This window comes from Brachyhypopomus gauderio, chromosome 19 (assembly GCF_052324685.1).
Source record: "Brachyhypopomus gauderio isolate BG-103 chromosome 19, BGAUD_0.2, whole genome shotgun sequence".
Classification (NCBI taxonomy): domain Eukaryota; kingdom Metazoa; phylum Chordata; class Actinopteri; order Gymnotiformes; family Hypopomidae; genus Brachyhypopomus; species Brachyhypopomus gauderio.
In genome coordinates, this window is record NC_135229.1 from 260,001 (window position 1) to 285,582 (window position 25,582).

The 25,582-nt window shown below is 42.9% G+C and overlaps 1 protein-coding gene across 4 annotated transcripts in view; it reads right to left on the reverse strand.

The window, feature by feature from the left end:
* The window catches only part of pard3ab (par-3 family cell polarity regulator alpha, b), a 76,914-nt gene that overhangs the window by 47,215 nt on the left and 4,117 nt on the right, over window positions 1–25,582 (reverse strand). For 3 of the 4 annotated variants that reach the window (XM_076981411.1, XM_076981410.1, XM_076981413.1), the window contains exons 2-5: window positions 14,163–14,264; window positions 4,686–4,878; window positions 3,798–3,979; window positions 1,682–1,825 (exon numbers count right to left, since the gene is read on the reverse strand). In XM_076981411.1, coding sequence (XP_076837526.1) covers window positions 1,682–1,825; window positions 3,798–3,979; window positions 4,686–4,878; window positions 14,163–14,264 — 621 coding nt within the window. The remainder of the gene's footprint in view (window positions 1–1,681; window positions 1,826–3,797; window positions 3,980–4,685; window positions 4,879–14,162; window positions 14,265–25,582) is intronic. The other variant, XM_076981412.1, reaches the window with a different exon arrangement.

The window sequence follows — 25,582 nt, forward strand, 5'->3', positions numbered from 1 at the left end:
CCTATCTGCATATTTCCATTAAGTGCATACACCCCCGCCTCCCACTGAAAAATGGTTTGATCCAGCATCGACCGTAGCTGGCTGGTACCCGTCCAACAGCGGGAAATACAGTGGTGGATAGTTAAAGTAAATACAGAAATCTGGAGCGCAGAAAAGAAAGTCGAATTTTAATGTATTTGAAAAGTGCTGGAATTTAGGCTAAAGTACTACTTCGTTTCACAACAAATGTAATTCCAGGACGAAAAATGAGAGAACGTGAAGACGTTAAGATTGGGCGTTTTGAAAATAAACAACCATTAAATAATGTAAATAAAAAGCAAATTATTTCGAGTATATGTATAAATATTTAACTTAATTATGTTTAGCGTTCAGGGAAATATTGAAATGGACATTTAAAGTGACGTACAAGTGCTTGAATTCCACCTTATAAAGGTGTATGAACCCTGCAAACGTGACTTTGTTCATTGCGCTGAAGCGCGGCGCGCGCGAAGTTACAAAATTCGAGAGGTGCACGACCTCGCGAAGAATCGAGACCCTCGCGCAGGTTCGGTGCCACTGCGATTACTTCATTTTCGCCGCGCGGACCCTCGCGCCGCTCGCGACACGTCAAGTATAAACCAGTCAGCTGTCAGAAACAGCTGATGTGTGGCTGTATTATATACTATATGACCTAACACAAGGATTGTCTGCTACAGAGAAAATTCAAATGACGTAAGCCGGGGGGGGGGGGGGGGGTGGGGGGGGGCACATGAAACTTTCTTGTCCCGGGCCCCAGCAAGACTGTCAACGGGCCTGGGTGTGTGTGTGTGTGTGGGTGTCTCTGTATGAGGTTATTGTGGTGTGTGTGTGTGTCTCCTGTGTGGGAGGTTATTGTGGTGTGTGTGTCACTGACACAGATGTGATCATCTGCATACAAACATATGTACATGCAAACACACCTCACACGTACAACCTGATTGTTATTGTACAGGGTGTTCTTGAAAGAGTAAGACATCAGCTCATTCCATTATAATTAAAGCACAAACCATAACAGTTCTCAGCAGTCTGAATAGAGTTCCTCAGTCTGAATGTTCATTGAAATTAGTTAGTTGAAATTTGATTTCTAAAGTAGAGGGGAAAAGCCAGTAAGAGAGAGAGAGAGTGAGACAGAGTAAGAGAGAGTGAGTGACAGAGTGAGAGAGAGTAAGTGACAGAGTGAGAGAGAGAGATAGAGTGTGAATGAGTGAGTGCAAGAGGGAGAGAATGCAAAGTGGCAAGAGAGAAGACAAGGAAGAGAATGAAGGACTGATTGAGAGTGAAAGAGTAAGTGAGAGAGTGAAAAATTGAGTGACTATTCTATCCAGGCCTTTCAGCATGTCTGACAAGCAATGCTTCTGTGTGTCTGCAGAGAAGAGTGAAGTGGAAGGGAGAGAAAACACACACACACACACACACACACACACACACACACACACACACACACACACACACACACACACACACACACACACACACACACTCACACACACACACACACACACACACACACACACACACACACACACATACTCTCACCCCACACACATATACATACACATTCACCACACACACATATACATACACATTCACCACACACACACACACCCCACACATGCACTTTATGTAAAGGTTATAAGTCTTCACGAGTGTTATGGGTGTGTACCTGTTCCTGACGCTCCAGCCAGCGATCCACCATGGGGTGGTTGGCACTTAATGAGGAGCGGGTGTTCTCTCGCTGAAACTCTCTCTTATTGGTCCAGTGGCCTGCATCACGGGGAAGGCTTCGGTACGTATCTAATCCTCTACCCTGAAGCAGACAACACATTAAGGGCGTACTCACACTAGGCACGGTTTGCTGGTTCCGTGCTGGGGCCCGGTTATCCCCCCTCCCCACTCCCCCTCTGGCCTGCACTCACACTGGCTTCATCAACCCGGCCCGAGCACGCTTACGTCATCACAACGCCGCTTTATTTGGAAAAAAGCGCGCTCGCACAACACTATGGAGTTCACGATTCTCTTTTTATTGTATTTTTGGAGTCGTTTTGGGAGTGCAGAAACACGGTGCAAGCACAGATTTATCGATAATTTAACACAACGATTGTCTGCTAATCGCTTTGCCGCTATGACTGTTTAACGTGAGCATCGCATCACTGACGTCATGTTTGAGTTCCAGCGAAATGAACCAATCACACGAGGCACCAAGCGGGCCCGGGCACGGATAGCGCTCACACTAGAAGCGAACCGTGCCTGAGTCCACATGAATCGTGCCCTGGCCCACCTCTTCAAGCGGGCCCGAGCACGGTTAACTGATCCGGGCCCGGGCACGGTTGGAGCGCTCACACTAGCCAAACGAACCGTGCTTCGGCAGGCAACCGTGCCCGGGCCCGGATCACAGAGCCTAGTGTGAGTACGCCCTTAGAGGAGAGGAGATCCCCCCCCTCTGTGAACCCTAGTGATCCCCCCCTGTGAACCCTAGTGATCCCCCCCTCTGTAAACCCTAGTGATCCCCTCCTGTGAACCCTAGTGATCCCCCTCTGTGAACCCTAGTGACCCCCCCCCTCTGTGAACCCTAGTGACCCCCCCCCCTCTGTAAACCCTAGTGACCCCCCCTCTGTGAACCCTAGTGATCCCCCCTCTGTGAACCCTAGTGACCCCCCCCCCCCCTCTGTGAACCCTAGTGACCCCCCCCCCCTCTGTAAACCCTAGTGATCTCCCTCTGTGAACCCTAGTGATCCCCCTCTGTGAACCCTAGTGACCCCCCTCTGTGAACCCTAGTGATCCCCCCTCTGTGAACCCTAGTGATCCCCCCTCTGTGAATCATAGTGATCCCCCCCTGTGAACCCTAGTGATCCCCCCTCTGTGAACCCTAGTGACCCCCCCTCTGTGAACCCTAGTGACCCCCCCCTCTGTAAACCCTAGTGACCCCCCCTCTGTAAACCCTAGTGATCTCCCTCTGTAAACCCTAGTGACCCCCCCCCTCTGTAAACCCTAGTGATCTCCCTCTGTGAACCCTAGTGACCCCCCCTCTGTAAACCCTAGTGATCTCCCTCTGTGAACCCTAGTGATCCCCACTCTGTGGACCCTAGTGATCCCCACTCTGTGGACCCTAGTGATCCCCACTCTGTGGACCCTAGTGATCCCCACTCTGTGGACCCTAGTGATGTCTGGCTTTCTTCATACACCTTCCTGGCCACAAGGAAAAATATCCATCTCTCACAATCATCATCATCAGTCTACTGAAAACATATTTACAGAATGTCGTGGGGATGATGGGTGCTGGAGGGAGTATTCAATAACTGCTTAGCCTTCATCATACACCATCATCACACACCGGCAGAGAGAGGGCTGGATGATGAAGGGGTTGGGGACATTAATTATGTGTGGGAATTATGACTGTTGCAGTAAACATTAGTCTTCTATGACAGCATATGAAAAAAATATGATCTCAGACTCACACACACTCACACGGACTGTGTATGAAATAGCCTACAACATACTTCTCACATACTGATTGGGCCCCAAATCAGAATGCAGTATGCAACCAAAATACATATCTGCAGTATTGTGCAAGATGCTTGTATCTGTCTGTCAAATATTCAAGTACGTGACCGTGGTCTCGTGGAAACTGGGAAACTGTGGAAACTGTGACCTTGTAGTAAGGTTTGGATTCGTTTCATAGTGGACATTATACTACGATGTGAATCAGTATTGCAGTATGCAGTATAGACGGAGGGCAGTATGCAGTATGGAGTATAGACAGAAGGCAGTACGTCCTGCACCTTTCTCTCCAGACTGCTGATCCCAGAAGTGTTGCGGGACTTCAAGAGTCCCGCTGTGGTGGACCATCGGCAGGGGTTCTTCCTGGACGTTTCTTCGGGTTGAGAGCGAGGTTCAGAAAACGAGATTGCTGCCAGGTTGAGTAGCGCTGGATCACTACTGCGTCTCACACGCAACGGCATGTCTGTGAGACGGGCAGAGACGGAGACAAGAACGAACAGACAGAAGGAAGAATGAGGTGGGTGGGAGTTACAGGTAGGACTGCGGACCACAGTTAGCACCTATGTTTGTTATTTACACTTCTAGGTATCGGGTTTTAATTCCTGTAGTTTTTGAGATACTGGGTCTGTGTTTATTTGCACTTGTAGGTATTGGTGTTGATTCCTGTAGTTTGGTAGTAGTGTGGTTCAAGGGTGTCTTGAATTCTGGCCTATCTGCGCTACTATCTAACCCTAACCCTAGAATTCTGTGAACAGAAAAGCACTTTGTAAGTCATTAAGTCTGCTAAATGCCCTAAATGTAAATGTAACTGTGGAAGGAAGCCACAGGGTTATGGTGAGGTTTAGGGTTAAAGCAATGCTCCATCAGAACTCTCACTGAGACTATCAGGATTAACCACAAATCTTTTTTCTGCACAGTGTCTATACCAGTGGGGGTCCAGTACACACACACACACACACTCTCTCTCTCTCTCTCTCTCTCTCTCTCTCTCTCTCTCTCTCTCTCTCTCTCTCTCTCTCTCTCTCTCTCTCTCTCTCTCTCTCTCTCTCTCTCTCTCTCTCTCTCTCTCTCTCTCTCTCTCTCTCTCTCTCTCCTCTCTCTCTCTCTCTCTCCTCTCTCTCTCTCTCTCTCTCTCTCTCTCTCTCTCTCTCTCTCTCTCTGCAACTTACTGGTTCGTAGGGTGGAGGGTGTGACCTCAATCTCGCTGCTGGGCTGGTACGAGTGGAAGTGCTGGAAGGCAGACAGGGGACTTGAGCACACCACGTCCCCCGAGGTCACATCAGGAGACGGGCTCCCAGTAGAGCTCACACTGGTACCATCACCTCCGGCATGGGGCTCCTGTTCCTCATAAACCGCCACCAACTACGCACACACACACACATATACACACACACACACACACACACACACACACACACACACACACACACACACACACAGAGCACATGAGCTACCACCTGAGTAGCTGTAGACATTCATTTAACAGTTACATTTTAATAATAAATTATTTGTCACTGTTTAACTTCAATTAATCAAATAAGTACATTTTGATTAGAACACACTAGAGAAGATTTATTGAGATAATGTATATTTTGTATATTGTATAAATGTATATTTTGTATATTGTACAAGTGTATATTCATTTAGATTAAATTATCAATAACGGCAACTTTAGCGACTTTGTTCACACACCAAATTTTTAGACTCTAGGCACAAATATTATGGAAAATAAGCATTGCCATAATAGGCAGGACTACTGTTAACACTGTTAATCATGAAGTGTGCTGTGTGTATACATAGTGTGTGAATGTGTGTGTGTCCTCAACTACAGCACTGTGTTGATGTTCCCATGACTGAGTCCCTGAAGACATTGAGGTATTTGGGACAGAGGGAAACAACACAAGCTTTAAAAAGAACATCTGATCCCTATTATGTGTGTGTGTGTGTGTGTGTGTGTGTGTGTGTATGCGTGTGTGTGTGTGTGTGTGTGTGTGTGTATGCGCGTGTGTGTGTGTATGCGCGTGTGTGTGTGTATGCGCGTGTGTGTGTGTGTGTGCGCGTGCGTATGTGCGGGAAGTGAGCAGTCATTTCTGCACTATGGTCTCATGGGGCTTGTTTGGACTGGGTTGTCTTGGCTCTGGGGAGGGGCGGGGCTGGGGGAGGGGTGTGTCTTCTCTGAACATGTCCCAGAGCTTTGACAAGGCCACTAGCATTATTCTGGGCTGTGATGGTGGACAGTGTAGATTAATGTTCACTAAATTGAATTCTAAATTACTATTCATCACACACAAGGGCACCTATATTCATGGAAAAAAAATCCTATTTGTAATAACTTCTATGTAAAAACACTTATTCGAATAAAATTAAGTTAAAGAATTAAATTTATTTAATTAAGCTTAATTAAAATGTAATCACAAATACGCAGGCAAGCATAAGTTTCGATGTACCATCTGGACAGTACAGGGCAAGACAACGTGACTTATGTGACTTAAGTTCACAGGTCATGATCTTTTGCAAGAGATCAGAGTGTTGTCTATGGAACTTCCTGTCTGGAGTTTGAGAGCGAGTTTGAGAGGGGGTGTGTCTTTCATGAGTGTGTTTGAGAGGTGGCGTGTCTTTCTTGAGTGTGTTTTGGGGGGCTGTCTTTCTTGAACAGGAGCTTATGTTTAGTTGTGAAACAGATTTCTTAACATTGCAAAATGGAACTCAGCTGTGGGAGTTACACAAATTGTGTAACTGTGTGTGTGTGTGTGTGTGTGTGTGTGTGTGTGTGTGTGTGTGTGTGTGTGTGTGTGTGTGTGTGTGTGAACTCTGGAGTAATAGCTCCCCCTGGTGTTTGAGAGCAGCTTGACAGCACATATGTTTCTGTTTTGATTTGATCAGTGCTTGAGGAGAATCAGACCACAGATGGATGAGCCATTATAGGTCATGAAACTGTAGACCATAATTAACCAGATATACACAACGTTTATGCAAAGTCAATCAGCTACAGCAGTGAGGATGGTTGAAATGCATTTTTTTGTTACTTTTTAGAATCTCTGGTTAATTTCTATTTATTGTTTTTAGTGCAGATGCTGTAATAGGGTAATAACCCTAGCCCTAAACCCAGATTCTATAATGGGGTACACTGAAAAAAATTACTTTGTGGTAGAGTAAAATCTATTAAATTAATGGTCATAATTTCTACAATTTAATATTATGATTCAATGAAAGCTAGAATTTCTTAAGTTAAAAATATTATGTATACTAGGTTTGGGCGATGTCTCCTTAATTGGCGGATGACGATGTTTACAGTGAAACATCGCGATGGACGATGATATCGTCTTTGGGTCACGACCAAATTTAAAAGGGGCCTACTATATAGAAACATAATGATTATAAAATAAAGGTAGTATAAAATAAGCTATATGGTGATAATTCTAACCAGGCTTTAACGTGTAGGAGAAAAAAAACCTTCCACTGCCTTTGGCCCACAGCAGGTTTCCGCTAATGGCAAAAATAGCACGAAAATATCTGTATATGCGCTACCAGCACACCCTCAGAAAGAGGTTTCAGCACCGCGGGTAGTGTGGTCACCCCAATTCGCAGCTTATTAAAGCCAGAGAAGGTCAACATGTTGTTTTTTTGGCCAGAAACATTGACATGTAAAGGTGTTGGAATAGGCTACACAATGTCAGCCCTCTTAACATTTTAAGTTATTACAGTTTAGCGCGTTTCGGGAAGTCATGCTTTCTGTTTTTGTTTTATATTTTTCATTCATTATTCTTTCCTTCGTTTGTTGTTCTGCTGTGATATCATAGTGAAATCCATGATGATTTATTTTAAAGCTTTTTCAGAAAAAGGTAAATACCATAGCCATTCATAAGCTCTGTCGCTTCGTTTCATTGTTCAACTTTTAATAAACGTGTTTACAAACACCTTCGTGTCAATTATATTCTGTAGCCTTTGCACTGCAAAATTAATGCTTTCGCTGAAGTTGAACGTCATACTTCGGTTGACAATGAGCAAGTTTCCCGATGCACAATGAGCAGGATTATTCTATTAGCGTGAATAACATGAAATGTTTAAAATTAATACAGACATGCAGAAAAAAACAAAGACAAGCGATAACCTAGATATAAATAATAATATCCTAATAATAATAGAATAATAATAAATATGTCAATTAGGCCCTGACTGTAATTCATACAAGTTATATACCTGATTTGATCATTTTCCGTACAATACCTGCTAAAGTTTTAGGTGAAGGAGACCTAAAGAATGTTAGTGCACGTTTGTGGAAAAACAAAGTGGGCGTGGCACATGGTGGGCCATCGGCACAACCCAAATATATACTCAATTCACCATGTAATAAAATGAACTGTCTGAAAAGAGTAAGTTTATTATACATTTACTTATACTATTTAAATCTTTTATTGTCACAACTCATTTCAGTAAAGTAAATGTTAGTCATGGTATATTCTGGTTGAATTCGCATGTGTGCCTTTGGACGAGACATGGGGTGCTGCATGTTGCATGTTGATCATTCCCCTGTCTGATTTTGAGGGGTGTTTCTTTATTCTACCACATATTGTTTCGGAGAACACTGCAAAGAAAGTGACGTGCCAAGTATAAACGCCTCCGCCTTTCGTGCAGGTTCACGCGAGGTGTGCGGAGTCGCGCTACGGTCACTCACAAAAGTTTAATCTAGCCTTTAACGGGGCTCAGGGATTACGTCACATGCAGCGCCGTGCACAGTGCCCTAGTGCCTGTAAATTAACATTTTAATGGTCCAATAAAGGTAATTTAAAAACCAGGACATTTCCTCACTTAAAAAAAAAAACCCGGAACAGGACGTGAAATACTGTAACGTTTGTGACGGGCAGGCATGACGCAGATGCAGAATTTAAAGGGGTTTTAATGGAGAGAGTGAAAAACACGACAAAACACAGAAAACAGAGGGAGCTAAGCTGAACGATAGGGAGAGGACACCAACTACGTGGGTAAGCTAAACTACAGGAAAAATGTAAACGCAAAAACCACAACGGACCGAGAACTATGAAACATACGTAAGGGGAGGTATACAACGAGGGGAGCAATGATGCTGGGATAACAATAGCGTAGACTATGAACTAAACAGACAAAGAAATATAAACTACAAGAGATACCTAAGACGAGGAACATGCACGAAGTAAACACAAGCACGGAACACAGGGGGGGAAACCAAATCAACATTCGAAGACTAGAAACGAAACAGAGAGGGTACAAGGCCAAAGGCATGAACAGATCGTAAGGTACAACCGAGGAACAATGAGGAACTTACGTACAGGGAATGACCGACAAGGGAATGAAACACTCGGGGTTCTTTATACACAGAGACAAGACGGTGAAACGAGACTCAGGTGTGTGGGTACTAATGAGGGGGGCGTGACAGACAGAGGGAGGAACGAATGGGAACGGGGAGCTAGGCGGGACCAGGGAGGAGGGAGGGGCTGGACGTGACAAATACGGACATGTCTCGGGACATACGGACATTTGGTCACCCTACATGTACAGAAGTATTTTAAAAACGTAACCTAGATAGGCATCTAGGGTTAGGGTTAACCTAACCCTGACCCTAACCCTAACCCTAACCTAACCCTGACTCTAACCCTAGATAGCTGTGTCTATGCGTTTTTGCCATTTGTCCACACGTAAATTGTGTTTAAATCACAGAATATGGAAACACTGTCCAGTTTAGATATTCACATACATACAGTCATGGCCAAGAGTTTTGAGAATGACACAAATATTATATTTTCAAATGATCTGCAGCCCTCTGGTTTTTATGTGTTTGTCAGATGTTTTTATCACATGCAGAATTGCAATCATATTATGAGTAACAAAAGCTTTTATTGACAGTTAGAATGAGTTAATGCAGTAAGTCAATATTTGCAGTATTGACCCTTCTTCTTCAGGACCTCTGCAATTCTCCGTGGCATGCTCTCAATTAACTTCTGGACCAAATCCTGACTGATAGCAGTCCATTCTTGCACAATCAATGCTTGCATTTTGTCAGAATGTGTAGGTTTTTGTTTGCCCACCCGTCTCTTGATGATTGACCACAAGTTCTCAATGGGATTAAGATCTGGGGAGTTTCCAGGCCATGGACCCAAAATCTATGCTTTGTTCCCTGAGCCATTTAGTTATCACCTTTGCTTTATGGTAAGGTGCTCCATCATGCTGGAAAAGGCATTGTTGATCACCAAACTGTTCTTGGATGGTTGGGAGAATTTGCTCTCAGAGGACATTCTGGTACCATTCTTTATTCATGGCTGTGTTTTTAGGCAAGACTGTGAGAGAGCCGATTCCCTTGGCTGAGAAGCAACCCCACACATGAATGGTTTCAGGATGCTTTACAGTTGGCATGAGACAAGACTGGTGGTAGCGCTCACCTCGTCTTCTCCAAACAAGCTGTTTTCCAAATGTCCTAAACAATCGGAAAGGGGATTCATCAGAGAAAATTACTTTACCCCAGTCCTCAGCTGTCCACTCCCTGTACCTTTTGCAGAATATCAGTCTGTCCCTGATGTTTTTTTCTGGAGAGAAGTGGCTTCTTTGCTGCCCTCCTTTAGACCAGGCCTTGTTCCAAGAGTCTCCGCCTCACAGTGCGTGCAGATGTACTCACACCTGCTTGCTGCCGTTCCTGAGCAAGCTCTGCACTGCTGGTAGCCCGATCCCGCAGCTGAAACATTTTTTAGAGACGGTCCTGGCGCTTGCTGGTCTTTCTTGGGCGCCCTGGAGCTTTTTTGGCAACAATGGAATCTCTCTCCTTGAAGTTCTTAATGATGAGATAGATTGTTGAATGAGGTGCAATCTTTCTAGCTGCGATACTCTTCCCTGTTAGGCCATTTTTGTGCAGTGCAATGATGACTGCACATGTTTCTTTAGAGATAACCATGGTTAACAGAAGAGAAACAATGATGCCAAGCACCAGCCTCCTTTTAAAGTGTCCAGTGGTGTCATTCTTACTTAATCATGACAGATTGATCGCCAGCCCTGTCCTCATCAACACCCACACCTGTGTTAATGGAGCAATCACTGAAACGATGTTAGCTGGTACCTTTAAGGCAGGGCTGCAATGAAGTTGAAATGTGTTTTGGGGGATCAAGTTCATTTTCTAGGCAAATATTGACTTTGCAATTAATTGCTGTTAAGCTGATCACTCTTTATAACATTCTGGAGTATATGCAAATTACCATTATAAAAACTGAAGCAGTAGACTTTGTAAAAATGTATATTTGTATCATTCTCAAAACTTTTGGCCATGACTGTACACGATTCAAGATTCAAAGCTTTATTGTCATATGTACAGTAGAAAACGTACACCCACCCATACATACACCCATGCACACACACACCCTACACACACTACACACATGCACTCTATCCCAAAACAAACCCAGGCTCTCTCCATACATTAGAATAAACTCACAACCCTGTGATTGCGTTACTCACAACAACAAAAATAAATAAAGTGTATATCTGTATACACACGACATATCAGGATCACGAGGTCCGGGACACACTAGACCAACTCTTGGTTCTGTTACAACAGCAACACTGTTCCTATAAGCTCCTGTAGTGTATGGTACAGTGTAAAGTCCTGCAGTGTAAGGTTAGGCACTTGTACTATATACGTTTGTCACACCAGTTCAATCAAAACAAGTGGACTCCCTATTTAGGCCACCAGAGGGCAGAATAGATCTTCAGAAAAAAGCAATTCTACAGCAATTTAAAAGACATCACTCTACACCCCCCATACTCAAATAGCGGCCCATCTATTTCTGGCCCGCGAGCTGTTTTGAAAGGTTTTTTTAATTTTTTTTTTTCAATCGCGCTATCCACTCTTATTTAGAAATCGTGCACCACGATGCCTCCATGGCAACAATAAACAGATAGCAGATGCCCAAATTTACATCCCCCCCCCACCCCCGGTCAACAATTTATGTTCAAAAACAATGACAATACAAATAAACAATAACAAAACAAACAACAACAAAACAAATAATACCAATACAAACACAAGGAAAAGAGAGGAGAGTGTGTACGTTTCTGCCCCGTCATCAGATGAGTTGCACAGAGACCTCCAGCACAGTCAGGTGTAACTGGAGTCGTGCAGCACAGCCAGGTGTACCTGGGAGTCATACAGCACAGCCAGGTGTACCTGGGAGTCGTACAGCACAGCCAGGTGTAACTGGGAGTCGTGCAGCACAGCCAGGTGTAACTGGGAGTCGTGCAGCACAGCCAGGTGTAACTGGGAGTCGTGCAGCACAGCCAGGTAGGGCTGTCGCGGTGAAAGAATTTCCCCTGCGGTTATTTATGGTGGCTCAACACCGCGATATGCGGTATGACGCGATATGCATCATTTGTCGTCTAAAATCTTAAGTTTAGAGCTATATAATTGTTTTATTGTTTTTATTGTAAAGGGGTTCTTATTGTTTTTAAATTGCAAAGAAGACACAGTTTTAAGAGCAGTTAAATATGTGTTTATTGTCAAATAGAGAACACAGAAGTCAAATGAGATGCAGTAAGAACCCATGCTCTTTCGCTTTCTTAAAAGTGTAGGGTAAATATTTTAAACGAGATTTTAAAGACAAAAAGAGAATTTAATAAATAAATCAATAAAACAAAATCTTTCCTTAACCAGAAGAATAACGTCTCAGCTTAAACCTGAGTTGTCACGTCCCTGTGGCGCTAAGAAAACCAACATATTCACCTTATGTGGTTTCAGTGAGGAGCGGAAAGGGCTAACAATATTCCCGGCAGTACTAAAAACTCGCTCTGATGGTGTGCTTGTTGCACAAATGCACATGTACTTGCGGGCGAGTTTGGAGAGCAGAGGAAATCTAGCCTCATTGACGCGCCACCAGGCGAGTGGATCTGCGTGGATTTGGCTTGAACCCGAAATGCTCCCAAACCGGCGAAGTCGCGTTTTGTTTTTTGACCAGAGCATCTGCCGTAGTTTCCATCTTTGAAAAAAGGAGTCGGATTGTTGATCAGCTGCACCGGATGATAACAGGGGGTTGATGGGAAAATGACTTTAACTCTTGCACAGGCACTTTCCCCTCGCATGGGAAAAAACACCAATATTGCGGTTGTTGCGGTTAATTCCCGTACGTTGCGATTTTCTCGTCAATAGCGCGGTATTGCTATACTGCGGTTATCGCGACAGCCCTACAGCCAGGTGTAACTGGGAGTCGTGCAGCACAGCCAGGTGTAACTGGGAGTCGTACAGCACAGCCAGGTGTAACTGGGAGTCATACAGCACAGCCAGGTGTAACTGGAGTCGTGCAGCACAGTCAGGTGTACCTGGGAGTCGTGCAGCACAGCCAGGTGTAACTGGAGTCGTGCAGCACAGCCAGGTGTAACTGGAGTCGTGCAGCACAGCCAGGTGTAACTGGGAGTCGTACAGCACAGCCAGGTGTAACTGGAGTCGTGCAGCACAGCCAGGTGTAACTGGAGTCGTGCAGCACAGCCAGGTGTAACTGGGAGTCGTACAGCACAGCCAGGTGTAACTGGAGTCGTACAGCACAGCCAGGTGTAACTGGGAGTCGTACAGCACAGCCAGGTGTAACTGGGAGTCGTACAGCACAGCCAGGTGTAACTGGGAGTCTCAGTCGGTGGGAAGGACCGTCAGAGTGATGCTATTCAATCACAGACTCTATTAGGATATAGTGTCTCCCTGTAAAATCTGTTTACCTGCTTTCCTGACATTTACAGTATGAGAACCACAGCAGCAGCAGGTTCAGTCAACAGACACTCGACAGACGGTCGACAGAATCAACAGACGGTCGACAGACGGTCAACAGAATCAACAGACACTCGACAGACGGTCAACAGAATCAACAGACGGTCGACAGACGGTCAACAGAATCAACAGACGGTCGACAGAGTCAACAGAATCAACAGACACTCGACAGACGGTCAACAGAATCAACAGAATCAACAGACGGTCGACAGACGGGCAATACACAGTTTGGTCAACATACGGCCCACTCCACAGACCTGAATCACAGCCTGTCCTTCTCTAGTGTCAGACACAGATGTTAGTGCTCACAGCCACGACCCTGACCATGACCCCAACACTAACCATGACCCACTCAAGCAAACACACACACACACACACACACACACACACACACACACACACACACACACACACACACACACACACACACACACACACACACACACACATTATCTGGGGCAGGGTGTGCATTGCCTGCCTTGGAATGAAGGGATGGGTTACTACATGGTTATTGGGTAAGAAGGAGGGGGCGGGGCAGGGGGCGGGGCCAAGGTGGGGGAGTGGGAAGTAATCTGACTCCCATAACTAAATTAGGAGCCTTAGTATAACTAGCATGTAAGACATCAACGAGTAATGCATCCCAGACACAGATACAGACATACCAAGAGACAGACAGACATACCAAGAGACAGACAGACAGGCTCCCTGTAAGTAACCCTAGTAACATGCTGCTCTGGGGGTGTTTGTGCGTGTTATGGTACCAGTTGGTTGATGCACCGACAAACCTCACACACACACACACACACACACACACACACACACACACACACACACACACACTCTCTCTCTCATCCGTCCATTTCAACGCAGCACTCACTCTGTCTTTGTCATCTGCAACGTCACACAGCACATCATCCAGATCCAGGATCCCTCCATCACCGTGTTCCAGTCTGTGGACCTGCACCCAGTACCCTGCACCCTGAGACAGAGAGACAGAGAGAGAGAGAGAGAGAGAGAGAGAGAGACATTCAACCTGTGGACATTCAGTACCCTGCACCCTGAGAGTCTGCAGCTGTTTTAGATTCCCAGTTTATGAATGACATGCTCATTTGCTAAGGACAGAATAATTTGCCATCTTTAGAAATAAAGCATCTAGTTCATAACTGACGTTCTGCAGAATCAACCACATTTTCACATGAAATATCAACAGTCATATTAAATGTTTTAAACAAAATTGGGAAACATTAATACCAAAAAAATAAATTTACCAGTACCACAAAACGGAGGAAATGCAGACAATACTCTTGCCCTAAACACACACACACACACACACACACACACACACACACACACACACACACACACTGGGCGTTACCTGCTGTATACAGTATCGTACACTCACACTGAACAGGTGTTTTAAAAACACCATCAGGACCTTTAGCTTTTTTAGGGTTCTGTTTTTTTGCTTTTCAGGAGCAGCAACTAGGGGGCGCCATTGTGTTGGTTCTCATCTCTCTCTCTCTCTCTCTCTCTCTCTCTCACACACACACACACACACACACAGAAATATAACTATTCAAACCCATGCACCCTCACCCACACCCATACACTTTCTGTCTTACACACACACACACACGCATATGCTATTCCATACATCACAACTCTCCTGTATTCCTCTTTCTCACAATTTCTTTTTTTCCTAACCCACCTTTACACTGTGGGCTAAATAAGGTGCTTCTAGTAACCTGAGATTGTTTCTGAGATAGTGAAGATACACTCTGTGTAAGAGAGCCTGTGTGTGTGTGAGAGAGACAGACAGACAGACAGACAGACAGACAGACAGACAGACAGAGAGAGAGAGAGAGAGAGAGAGAGAGAGAGAGAGAGAGAGAGAGAGAGAGAGAGAGAGAGAGAAAACTGAGAGGCTTTGCTATGTTAAAGCCAATAACAATGAAGGTGTGTGTCAGGTTTCACAGGTCACATGTCTCCCACACTTGTGTCACTCAACAGTCTGACTCAGTGTTTAACATGCAATTATATCAGCAAATACAGACAGGAAACAGAAATAAAATATAGGAAGACCATTCGAGTATATAAAATAATAACAATGTTCTGTGTTTAGTTGGGGTCAGCGCTTTGGGACTAGATATAATCTGGAGGTTTATCATACCATAATCTACTCTATTTAATTTGCTAAAATGTAACTCTCGCTTGACTTCGCCTGAGCCAAGATAATCTCTGTAGATCTCAGTTTAGTCATCAAAAACACAAAGAGGTTAATCTGTTACCCCGGATGTTATCCATTAATCCCAGACCACAGTCGCATGACAGAGATCGAACAGGCGGTGAACATTGCTGGAGGTGCTAGTGTCTAGGAAGGTTACTACAGAGTTGCACACAGACATTTCTATGTTGTAGTTTATACAAGACGTATGTGAAGTATGGTTATACATCAATGCCAGGTGAACTGTAAGCATCATAATTCCAATAGCAGAGGCACCAAAGGGTTTGGCCAGTAGAGGGCGCCGTCTCTCCTTTGAGGGTGAAGCACTAGTTACAGATAGAGCATTGTGGTGAGTTATACCCTGTTGACTTAATAAAGCAATACATGACTTTATTTACATAATGCATTTAGCAACAATACAAACATGCTCAACTAAACAACTAACCATAAACAACCACAGATAGATATATAGATACATAAGATAAACTATATTGCCAAAAGTATTCGCTCACCCATCCAAATTATCGGAATCAGGTGTTCCAATCACTTCCATGGCTACAGGTGTATAAAAATTAAGCGCCTAGGCATGCAGACTGTTTTTAAAAACATTTGTGAAAGAATGGGTGCTCAGGAGCTCAGTGAATACCAGCGTAGAACTGTGATAGTTCCTGTGATAGGATGTGCAGTGGTGTAAAGCACGTTGTCACTGGACTCTAGAGCAGTGGAAGCATGTTCTCTGGAGTGACGAATCACGCTTCTCCATCTGGCCATCTGATGGAGGAGTCTGGGTTTGGCGGTTGCCAGGAGAACGGTACTTGTCTAACTGTATTGTGCCAAGTCTGAAGTTTGGTGGAGGGGGATTATGGTGTGGGGTTGTTTTCCCAACTTTGTGGGAACAGTCTGGAGCTGGTCCCTTCCTCTTCCTACATGACACACATGTGCACCAGTGCACAAAGCAAGGTCCATAAAGACATGGATGGTAGAGTCTGGTGTGGATGAACTTGACTGGCCTGCAACCTGATAGAACACTTTTGGGATGAAGTAGAGTGGAGACAAAGCCAGGCCATCTCACCCAACATTAGTATGTGACCTCACAAACACGCTTCGTGAAGAATGGTAAAAAATCCCCATAAACACACTACTAAACCTTGTAGACCGACTTCCCAAAAGAGCTTAAGCTGTTCAAAGGGTGGACCAACATTATACTTTAGGCAATATCATCATGACCATGCAGACTGGGTTACTAGTGGCTACTAATGATTCCTGAATCAAGTTCTTACCTTTGTTTGAATTACATGTGTCATCAGATGAATTTTATAAGTTCACCTAGTTTATGTTTGTCAAAGAAATTCATCTTGTAAGTTTTGCACCCAGTTGTGTAAAATTATTAAATTTCACTATGACCTCTAAAAATGTTTAATTGTAGAGGTTTAAGCTGATGTGTGTATTGTTTTAAGAACACTTAAATTGTCTTATTGTTTAAATTGTCTTTCAATCCTGGTAGCTGTTGGTAAAACTGCAGCTCTGGGGAGAATGATGAGTCCTGCACCCTGTCTAGAGAGACAGATGGAGAGATTCCCTGTGTGCTGTGTTTCTATAACTACGAGATGGCCTGTGTGATTGGACCAAGACAGGGCAGCACTGTGAGTTCACCATCACACTCAGTATCACGCTTAGTATTATACTCACCATCACAGTCATTTTACACTCAGTATCACACTCAGTGTCACACTCTTATTATACTCTTAACACACTTTGTATCACTCTTATTATACTCTAACACACTCAGTGTCACATTCTGTAAGACTCATCTCTGTCTGTCCTCATCCTAAGAACACAAAGCTGTCATGTTTTTTCGTCTCTCATTTAGTGTAGAACTACCAACATTCTTCTTGTTCAACAGAATTTCTACTGTGTTTGTGGCCAGTGTGTTTGCTGTCTGTGTGTCTTACTACCTGTGTGTGTGTGTCCCTCTCTCTCTCTCCATCTTTCTCTCTACTTTTTCTGTCTTTCTCTCCATCTCCCTGTTCTCGCTCTTTTTCGGTGAAATTTGTCTTCAGGGATGTAGTAATAATGGCAGTATGTTCAGGAATATTCTTAGCACTGATGAATGAAGATCATTGTAATGAAGTCAGTGAAGCTGCTAAAGATCACTATTGATCACTCCTTCATGTGATCGCAACTATTGATCGCTCCTTCATGTGATCACCACTATTGATCGTTCCTTCATGTGATCACCACTATTGATCGCTCCTTCATGTGATCACCACTATTGATCGCTCCTTCATGTGATCGCAACTATTGATCACTCCTTCATGTGATCACAACTATTGATCGCTCCTTCATGTGATCACCACTATTGATCACTCCTTCATGTGATCCAGTGATAATTTTGAAAGCTATTTTTGATTTAGTTTTAGTCTTTGTCTTTTGACTAAAATGTCATTTAGTTTTAGTCATAATTTAGTCATTGGATTTGTTTTTAGTTTTAGTCGACTAATTATCAAAAGAATTTAGTGGACTAAAATATAAATGGTGTAATAGTCATAATATACACTTGCACAAAATGAAACATTTATTAACCAGTTACAGAATATTATTTTTTGTATGTGCAAAATATACAAAACAGATTTCCAAACAACTTTATTGACCTGAACTTGTAGTTATTGAGCATAACAATAACAAAACATTGATGACCAGTAGGCCGCTCTACCTGAAAACATATGGAGTTTGTTATGAACAACACATATTGCATTCTATATAAAACAGTGTGCTGTAAAAACAACAATGCCATAGCCCACAGATGTCGTTTCATTTGTCGTATTTTTCCCGACATCATCGTCCCACATAGGGCTGTCGCGGTGAAAGAATTTCCCCTGCGGTTATTTATGGTGGCTCAACACCGCGATATGCGGTATGACGCGATATGCATCATTTGTCGTCTAAAATCTTAAGTTTAGAGCTATATAATTGTTTTATTGTTTTTATTGTAAAGGGGTTCTTATTGTTTTTAAATTGCAAAGAAGACACAGTTTTAAGAGCAGTTAAATATGTGTTTATTGTCAAATAGAGAACACAGAAGTCAAATGAGATGCAGTAAGAACCCATGCTCTTTCGCTTTCTTAAAAGTGTAGGGTAAATATTTTAAACGAGATTTTAAAGACAAAAAGAGAATTTAATAAATAAATCAATAAAACAAAATCTTTCCTTAACCAGAAGAATAACGTCTCAGCTTAAACCTGAGTTGTCACGTCCCTGTGGCGCTAAGAAAACCAACATATTCACCTTATGTGGTTTCAGTGAGGAGCGGAAAGGGCTAACAATATTCCCGGCAGTACTAAAAACTCGCTCTGATGGTGTGCTTGTTGCACAAATGCACATGTACTTGCGGGCGAGTTTGGAGAGCAGAGGAAATCTAGCCTCATTGACGCGCCACCAGGCGAGTGGATCTGCGTGGATTTGGCTTGAACCCGAAATGCTCCCAAACCGGCGAAGTCGCGTTTTGTTTTTTGACCAGAGCATCTGCCGTAGTTTCCATCTTTGAAAAAAGGAGTCGGATTGTTGATCAGCTGCACCGGATGATAACAGGGGGTTGATGGGAAAATGACTTTAACTCTTGCACAGGCACTTTCCCCTCGCATGGGAAAAAACACCAATATTGCGGTTGTTGCGGTTAATTCCCGTACGTTGCGATTTTCTCGTCAATAGCGCGGTATTGCTATACTGCGGTTATCGCGACAGCCCTAGTCCCACATGGTTTACACACGTCTTCTTTTTCTCAATGTCAAAGGAGAAATGTGTCCATATATCGCCTCTTATCTTTCTCCCTGCTGACATTGTCCAGTTCACAGGCTGGTTTGTTCTTCCCTGGTTCTGTGCGATGTGAAGATGTTGGTACTGATTGGATGGTTACCCGGTTTGTTCCGCCTCTCCGTGTACGCTAAAGTAGTTACGGTTGGATCTCTTATAAACTTATCCCTACCTTTCACAAAACTAAATCAGGTCTGATTGGATGTCGTCGCTGGCCAATATTTTCGTCTGGTTTTTATTCGTTGACGAAAATGTCCATTAATTTCGTCAGCTTTTTTGTCCCTTCGTATAGTTTTTATTTAGTCATCGTCTCATTTTCATCATGAAAAAAGGGTTCCTTGACGAAAACTATGACAAATATTATTCGTCAACGAAGTTAACACTGATGTGATCACCACTGTTGATCACCGTTTCATGTGATCAAGACACTCTTGCACATTTAACTGTGACCTCTGTAGCACCTCTGTTCTCAATTTTAGCCATCCAAATAAGAGACATGCTTAAGTAAATGTTTGACTGTTAATATGGTATTTGTAAAAGTGTATAGAGGTGCATAAGGCAATACTCTAATAGGACCTGTGAGAGTCTTCAGTACTACAGTACTATAACAGTATCTACAGTTCTGTCAGTAGTACAGCAGTTGCAGTAACAGTGTCTACAATTCTACAGTAGTGACAGTACAACAGTAAATACAGAACTACAGAAATAATAGTAATGTGTCTATAGGACTTCAATACCGTACAGTATATTTATAGTACTGCAGGCCTAACACAGTGTCTATGACACTGTAAGTGATGGATAAGGCAGAGATTGGTGCTGGCAGTCCAAAAGTAATTTGTTCTATTTTCAGACAGCATGAATCACTAATGCATTGTGTCATACCTGCTACATGCTACATTATATAAGGGTTAGGGTTAGCACATAAGACCTCCTGACAGGGTTAGGGTTAAGGTTACGTTACATAAAGCTTTCCCATAGGGTTAGGGTTAAGGTTAGGGTTACGTTACATAAGGGTTCCCCACAGCCTCCCTGTATGACATCATAAACATGTGTCTAACACTCTTTCATCTGTGTGTGTTTTCAGTTGGAAGCATAGAAATGTTTTACATGCTTAGGCCTGATAGAGTCCTTAGTGTAAACAACACTGATGGTCGGAGGGGTGTTGCACACACACAGTCCCACAGTGGCTCAGTCATGGTGAGGGTGTGGTAGTAACCCTAACCCTAGGGTGTGGTAGTAACCCTAAACCTAACCCCAGGGTGTGGTAGTAACCCTAACCCTAGAGTGTGGTAGTAACCCTAACTCTAACCCCAGGGTGTGGTAGTAACCCTAACCCCAGGGTGTGGTAGTAACCCTAACCCCAGGGTGTGGTAGTAACCCTAACCCCAGGGTGTGGTAGTAACCCTAACCCGAGTGCTTGGGAAGGACTCGGGTTTCCTGTGTGCTGCAGTCCAGTGGCTTGGCCTAGCATACCCACCATAGCTATGTACACAGTATTGCCAAAGGTATTCGATCATCTTCCTTGACTCACATATGAGCTTAAGTGACATCCCATTCATAATCCATAATATGACGTTGGTCCACCCTTTGCAGCTAGAACAGATTCAACTCCTCTGGGAAGGCTGTCCACAAGGTTTAGGAGAGTGTTTATGGGGATTTTTGACCATTCTTCCAGAAGCGCGTTTGTGAGGTCACATACTGATGTTGAACGAGAAGGCCTGGCTCTCAGTGTCCACTCTAATTCATCCCAAAGGTGTTCTATCAGGTTGAGGTCAGGACTCTGTGCAGGCCAGTCAAGTTCATCCACACCAGACTCTGCCATCCATGTCTTTATGGACCTTGCTTTCATGTAGTCATGTTGGAAGAGGGAGGGGCCAGCTGCAAACTGTTCTACAAAGTTGGGAACATGGAATTATCCAAAATGTCTTGGTATGCTGAAGCATTCAGAGTTCCTTTCTCTGCAACTAAGGGGCCAAGCCCAGCTCCTGAAAAACAACCCCACACCACAATCGCCCTCCACCAAACTTTGCACAATGCAGTCAAATACCGTTGTCCTGGCAACCACCAAACCCAAACTTGTCCACCAGATTGCCAGATGGAGAAGCGTGATCCATCACTCCAGAGAACGCACCTCCACTACTCTAGAGTCCAGTGGCGGCATGCTTTACACCACTGCATCAAACGCTTTGCATTACTCTTGGTGATGTATGGCTTGGATGCAGCTGCTCGACCACGGAAAACCCATTCCATGAAGAGAAAGTTGGCGACCTCTTTGCACTACGCTCTTCAGAATCCGCTGTCCCCGCTCCATAAGTTTGCGTATAATGTTGCCAGGAATGTTGTTGGTTTTAGTCAGGTTAAAAACAAACAACACTAACACTCTAAGCTGAGTTGGTCAATTGAAGGCTAACTTCACCAATTCAACTGACCAATTCAGATGGTGGTCAGTTAGCACTGATGCCACTCACACATGCCAAGAGTGTCAGCTCAATCACTACAGGTGTTACTGGCCAGCAACATTCTAGATCCACCAGACCAACATTCTAGATCAGATTAAGCACAATGTGCACATTTACGCAAGGCAGGGGAACAGTAAATTAATGAACACGCTGCACATCACTCTCAGTTTAGAGAGCCCTTTCTAGTTTATACTGCAGGCAGGATATTTAATGCAGTCTGTCTCTCAGGACAATCCGTCCATGATTTTGTGGTGTTTAAAACAATTAGAAATTATTGAGCTTGAGTATTTCATTAGGTAATATGTTTTGAAATGTTGAAAGTGTTCCATTTATCTTTTTCCAGTAGATGTTGATTTCATTAACTTTGCACCTTCAATTGAAATGTATAAAAATATTACATTAAATGTATTATTTATTAGTGCAAATGCTCCTGACCCAGCCCCTCTGTCAAATTTTAGAACCCATTGTGGCCCCCAAGTCAAAAGGTTTGCCCACCCCCGTTCTAGATCCCCCAGACCAACATTCTAGATCCACCAGACCAACATTCTAGATCCACCAGACCAACATTCTAGATCCACCAGACCAACATTCTAGATCCACCAGACCAACATTCTAGATCCACCAGACCAACATTCTAGATCCACCAGACCAACATTCTAAACCTTTCAGTGCAGCATTCTAGAATTCCGTATTCTCTGCAAACGCAGCCAGCACATTTCTGATCACTTTATAAGGAAGTCAGTAGCTTCTCTCTCCGAGCTAAAATTAGAAAGAGTGGAAATCAATTTTACTAAGACTAGACAAACCCCCCCTCCACACACACACACACACACACACACAATCACACCCACACACAGACATAATCATACCCACACCCACCCACTCAATACCATTTTACTCAAATAGAAATGAACTCAGCCATTAATAACCCACACAAGTTTCCACTGCACAGAGTCGTCCATACAGAGAGGATTCATATTGACTACAGCTGTACTGAGTCATTCATACAGACATTACTGAATCAACCAAAACGATCACAGATACACTACAGTGATAACAAGATTTCTGTGATATTAAATAATAGTGTGAGTGTATATATATATATATATATATATATATATATATATATATATATATATATATATATATATATATACATATATATATATATATATATATATATATATATATATATATATATATATATATATATATATATACACACACTCACACATATACACACACACACACACACACGTGTGTGTATATTGTGCTGTCCCATGAAATGGTAGAAATGAAAAATGCCGGCAAACCACCATCTCATCAAATTAATTAAGAAATCATCATTATTATACCATCAAATTAATTAAGAAATCATTATTACACCACCTTATCAAATCGATTAAGAAATCATCATTATTATACCATCAAATTAATTAAGAAATCTAGGGCTGTCGCGGTGAAAGAATTTCCCCTGCGGTTATTTATGGTGGCTCAACACCGCGATATGCGGTATGACGCGATATGCATCATTTGTCGTCTAAAATCTTAAGTTTAGAGCTATATAATTGTTTTATTGTTTTTATTGTAAAGGGGTTCTTATTGTTTTTAAATTGCAAAGAAGACACAGTTTTAAGAGCAGTTAAATATGTGTTTATTGTCAAATAGAGAACACAGAAGTCAAATGAGATGCAGTAAGAACCCATGCTCTTTCACTTTCTTAAAAGTGTAGGATAAATATTTTAAACGAGATTTTAAAGACAAAAAGAGAATTTAATAAATAAATCAATAAAACAAAATCTTTCCTTAACCAGAAGAATAACGTCTCAGCTTAAACCTGAGTTGTCACGTCCCTGTGGCGCTAAGAAAACCAACATATTCACCTTATGTGGTTTCAGTGAGGAGCGGAAAGGGCTAACAATATTCCCGGCAGTACTAAAAACTCGCTCTGATGGTGTGCTTGTTGCACAAATGCACATGTACTTGCGGGCGAGTTTGGAGAGCAGAGGAAATCTAGCCTCATTGACGCGCCACCAGGCGAGTGGATCTGCGTGGATTTGGCTTGAACCCGAAATGCTCCCAAACCGGCGAAGTCGCGTTTTGTTTTTTGACCAGAGCATCTGCCGTAGTTTCCATCTTTGAAAAAAGGAGTCGGATTGTTGATCAGCTGCACCGGATGATAACAGGGGGTTGATGGGAAAATGACTTTAACTCTTGCACAGGCACTTTCCCCTCGCATGGGAAAAAACACCAATATTGCGGTTGTTGCGGTTAATTCCCGTACGTTGCGATTTTCTCGTCAATAGCGCGGTATTGCTATACTGCGGTTATCGCGACAGCCCTAAAGAAATCATTATTACACCACCTTATCAAATCGATTAAGAAATCATTATTACACCATCAAATTAATTAAGAAATCATCATTACACCACCTTATCAAATCGATTAAGAAATCATCATTAATATACCATCAAATTAATTAAGAAATCATTATTACACCACCTTATCAAATCGATTAAGAAATCATCATTATTACACCATCAAATCGATTAAGAAATCATCATTATTACACCACTGTGGCCTGTAGAGCAGCAGCTCTCCGTCCAGGATATTTTAGATTTATTTCTGGGGAAATCGTACTCCGTGTGTGTGTGTGTGTGTGTGTGTGTGTGTGTGTGTGTGTGTGTGTGTGTGTGTGGTATGCAAAGATTCCATTAATGGACACAGAGATCACTGTGAAAGAGCTTCTAATCCTAGCCATCACCAGTAATAGGAAGACAAAGACACACACACACACACAAAGAGAGAGAGAGAGAGAGAGAGAGAGAGAGAGAGAGAGAGAGCGCTCCATTTCAGCATCTCTCTGACATATAGTGGATGAACAGAGACAGCAGGGCATGATGGGAGAACAAAGAAAAAATTCAACAGAGATCCATGTCCACCAGATGCTGATGGTGTTCACAGGTACTCTACAGGCAGTGATGTCAGTAATTCGTTACTTAGTAACACGTTACTCTAATCTTACCATTTTTTTCAGTAACGAGTAATATAACGCGCTACTATTTCCAAGCCAGTAATCAGATTAAAGTTACTTATCCAAATAACTGTGCGTTACTATTTTTATTTTCCTTAGTAAATATAAATATAATCGACTCTGCACACTGCACGTGAACCTGTGAGAGCAGCGAGCGAGTTTTACACGTCATTCTTCTTATCGTTCTCCGTAACGATATGTGGTAGTGTAAAGAAATACCCCACAAAAACAGGGGAAGGAACATTTACCTGACCAATTTTAATGTTGCATTGTGTTCCAGATTTGAAATGTGCTGGAATTTTGGCTAAAGTAATGCTTGAAATTGTAATTGTATTTCGTTTAACAACAAATAGCTGTCTGACAAGTTAACTTGTATTATGTTTACAAATATATTTACAAATAATACCACACAGCAACACAAACGCAATGTCAGGAGATACATTATTTAAATGTCAGGAGATACATTGTTACTGTTAAAAATGCACTTCCAATAAAGTGAGTATTGGAAAAACTAATTTTGCTGCTGAATGTAACTACTACAGTAACTTGTAATCTCACGTAGTTACTTTTAGAATCAAGTAATCAGTAACATAACTAAGTTACTTCTTAAAGGAGTAATCAGTAATCGGATTACTTTTTCAAGGTAACTAAGCAATCACTGTCTACAGGTACTCTACAGGTATTCTACAGGTACTCTGCTGTTATATTAATTAGACCTTTTAGAACCAAGAACAGCATATCCAGGACTCTGATCTCCAGCCGAGGCAGAG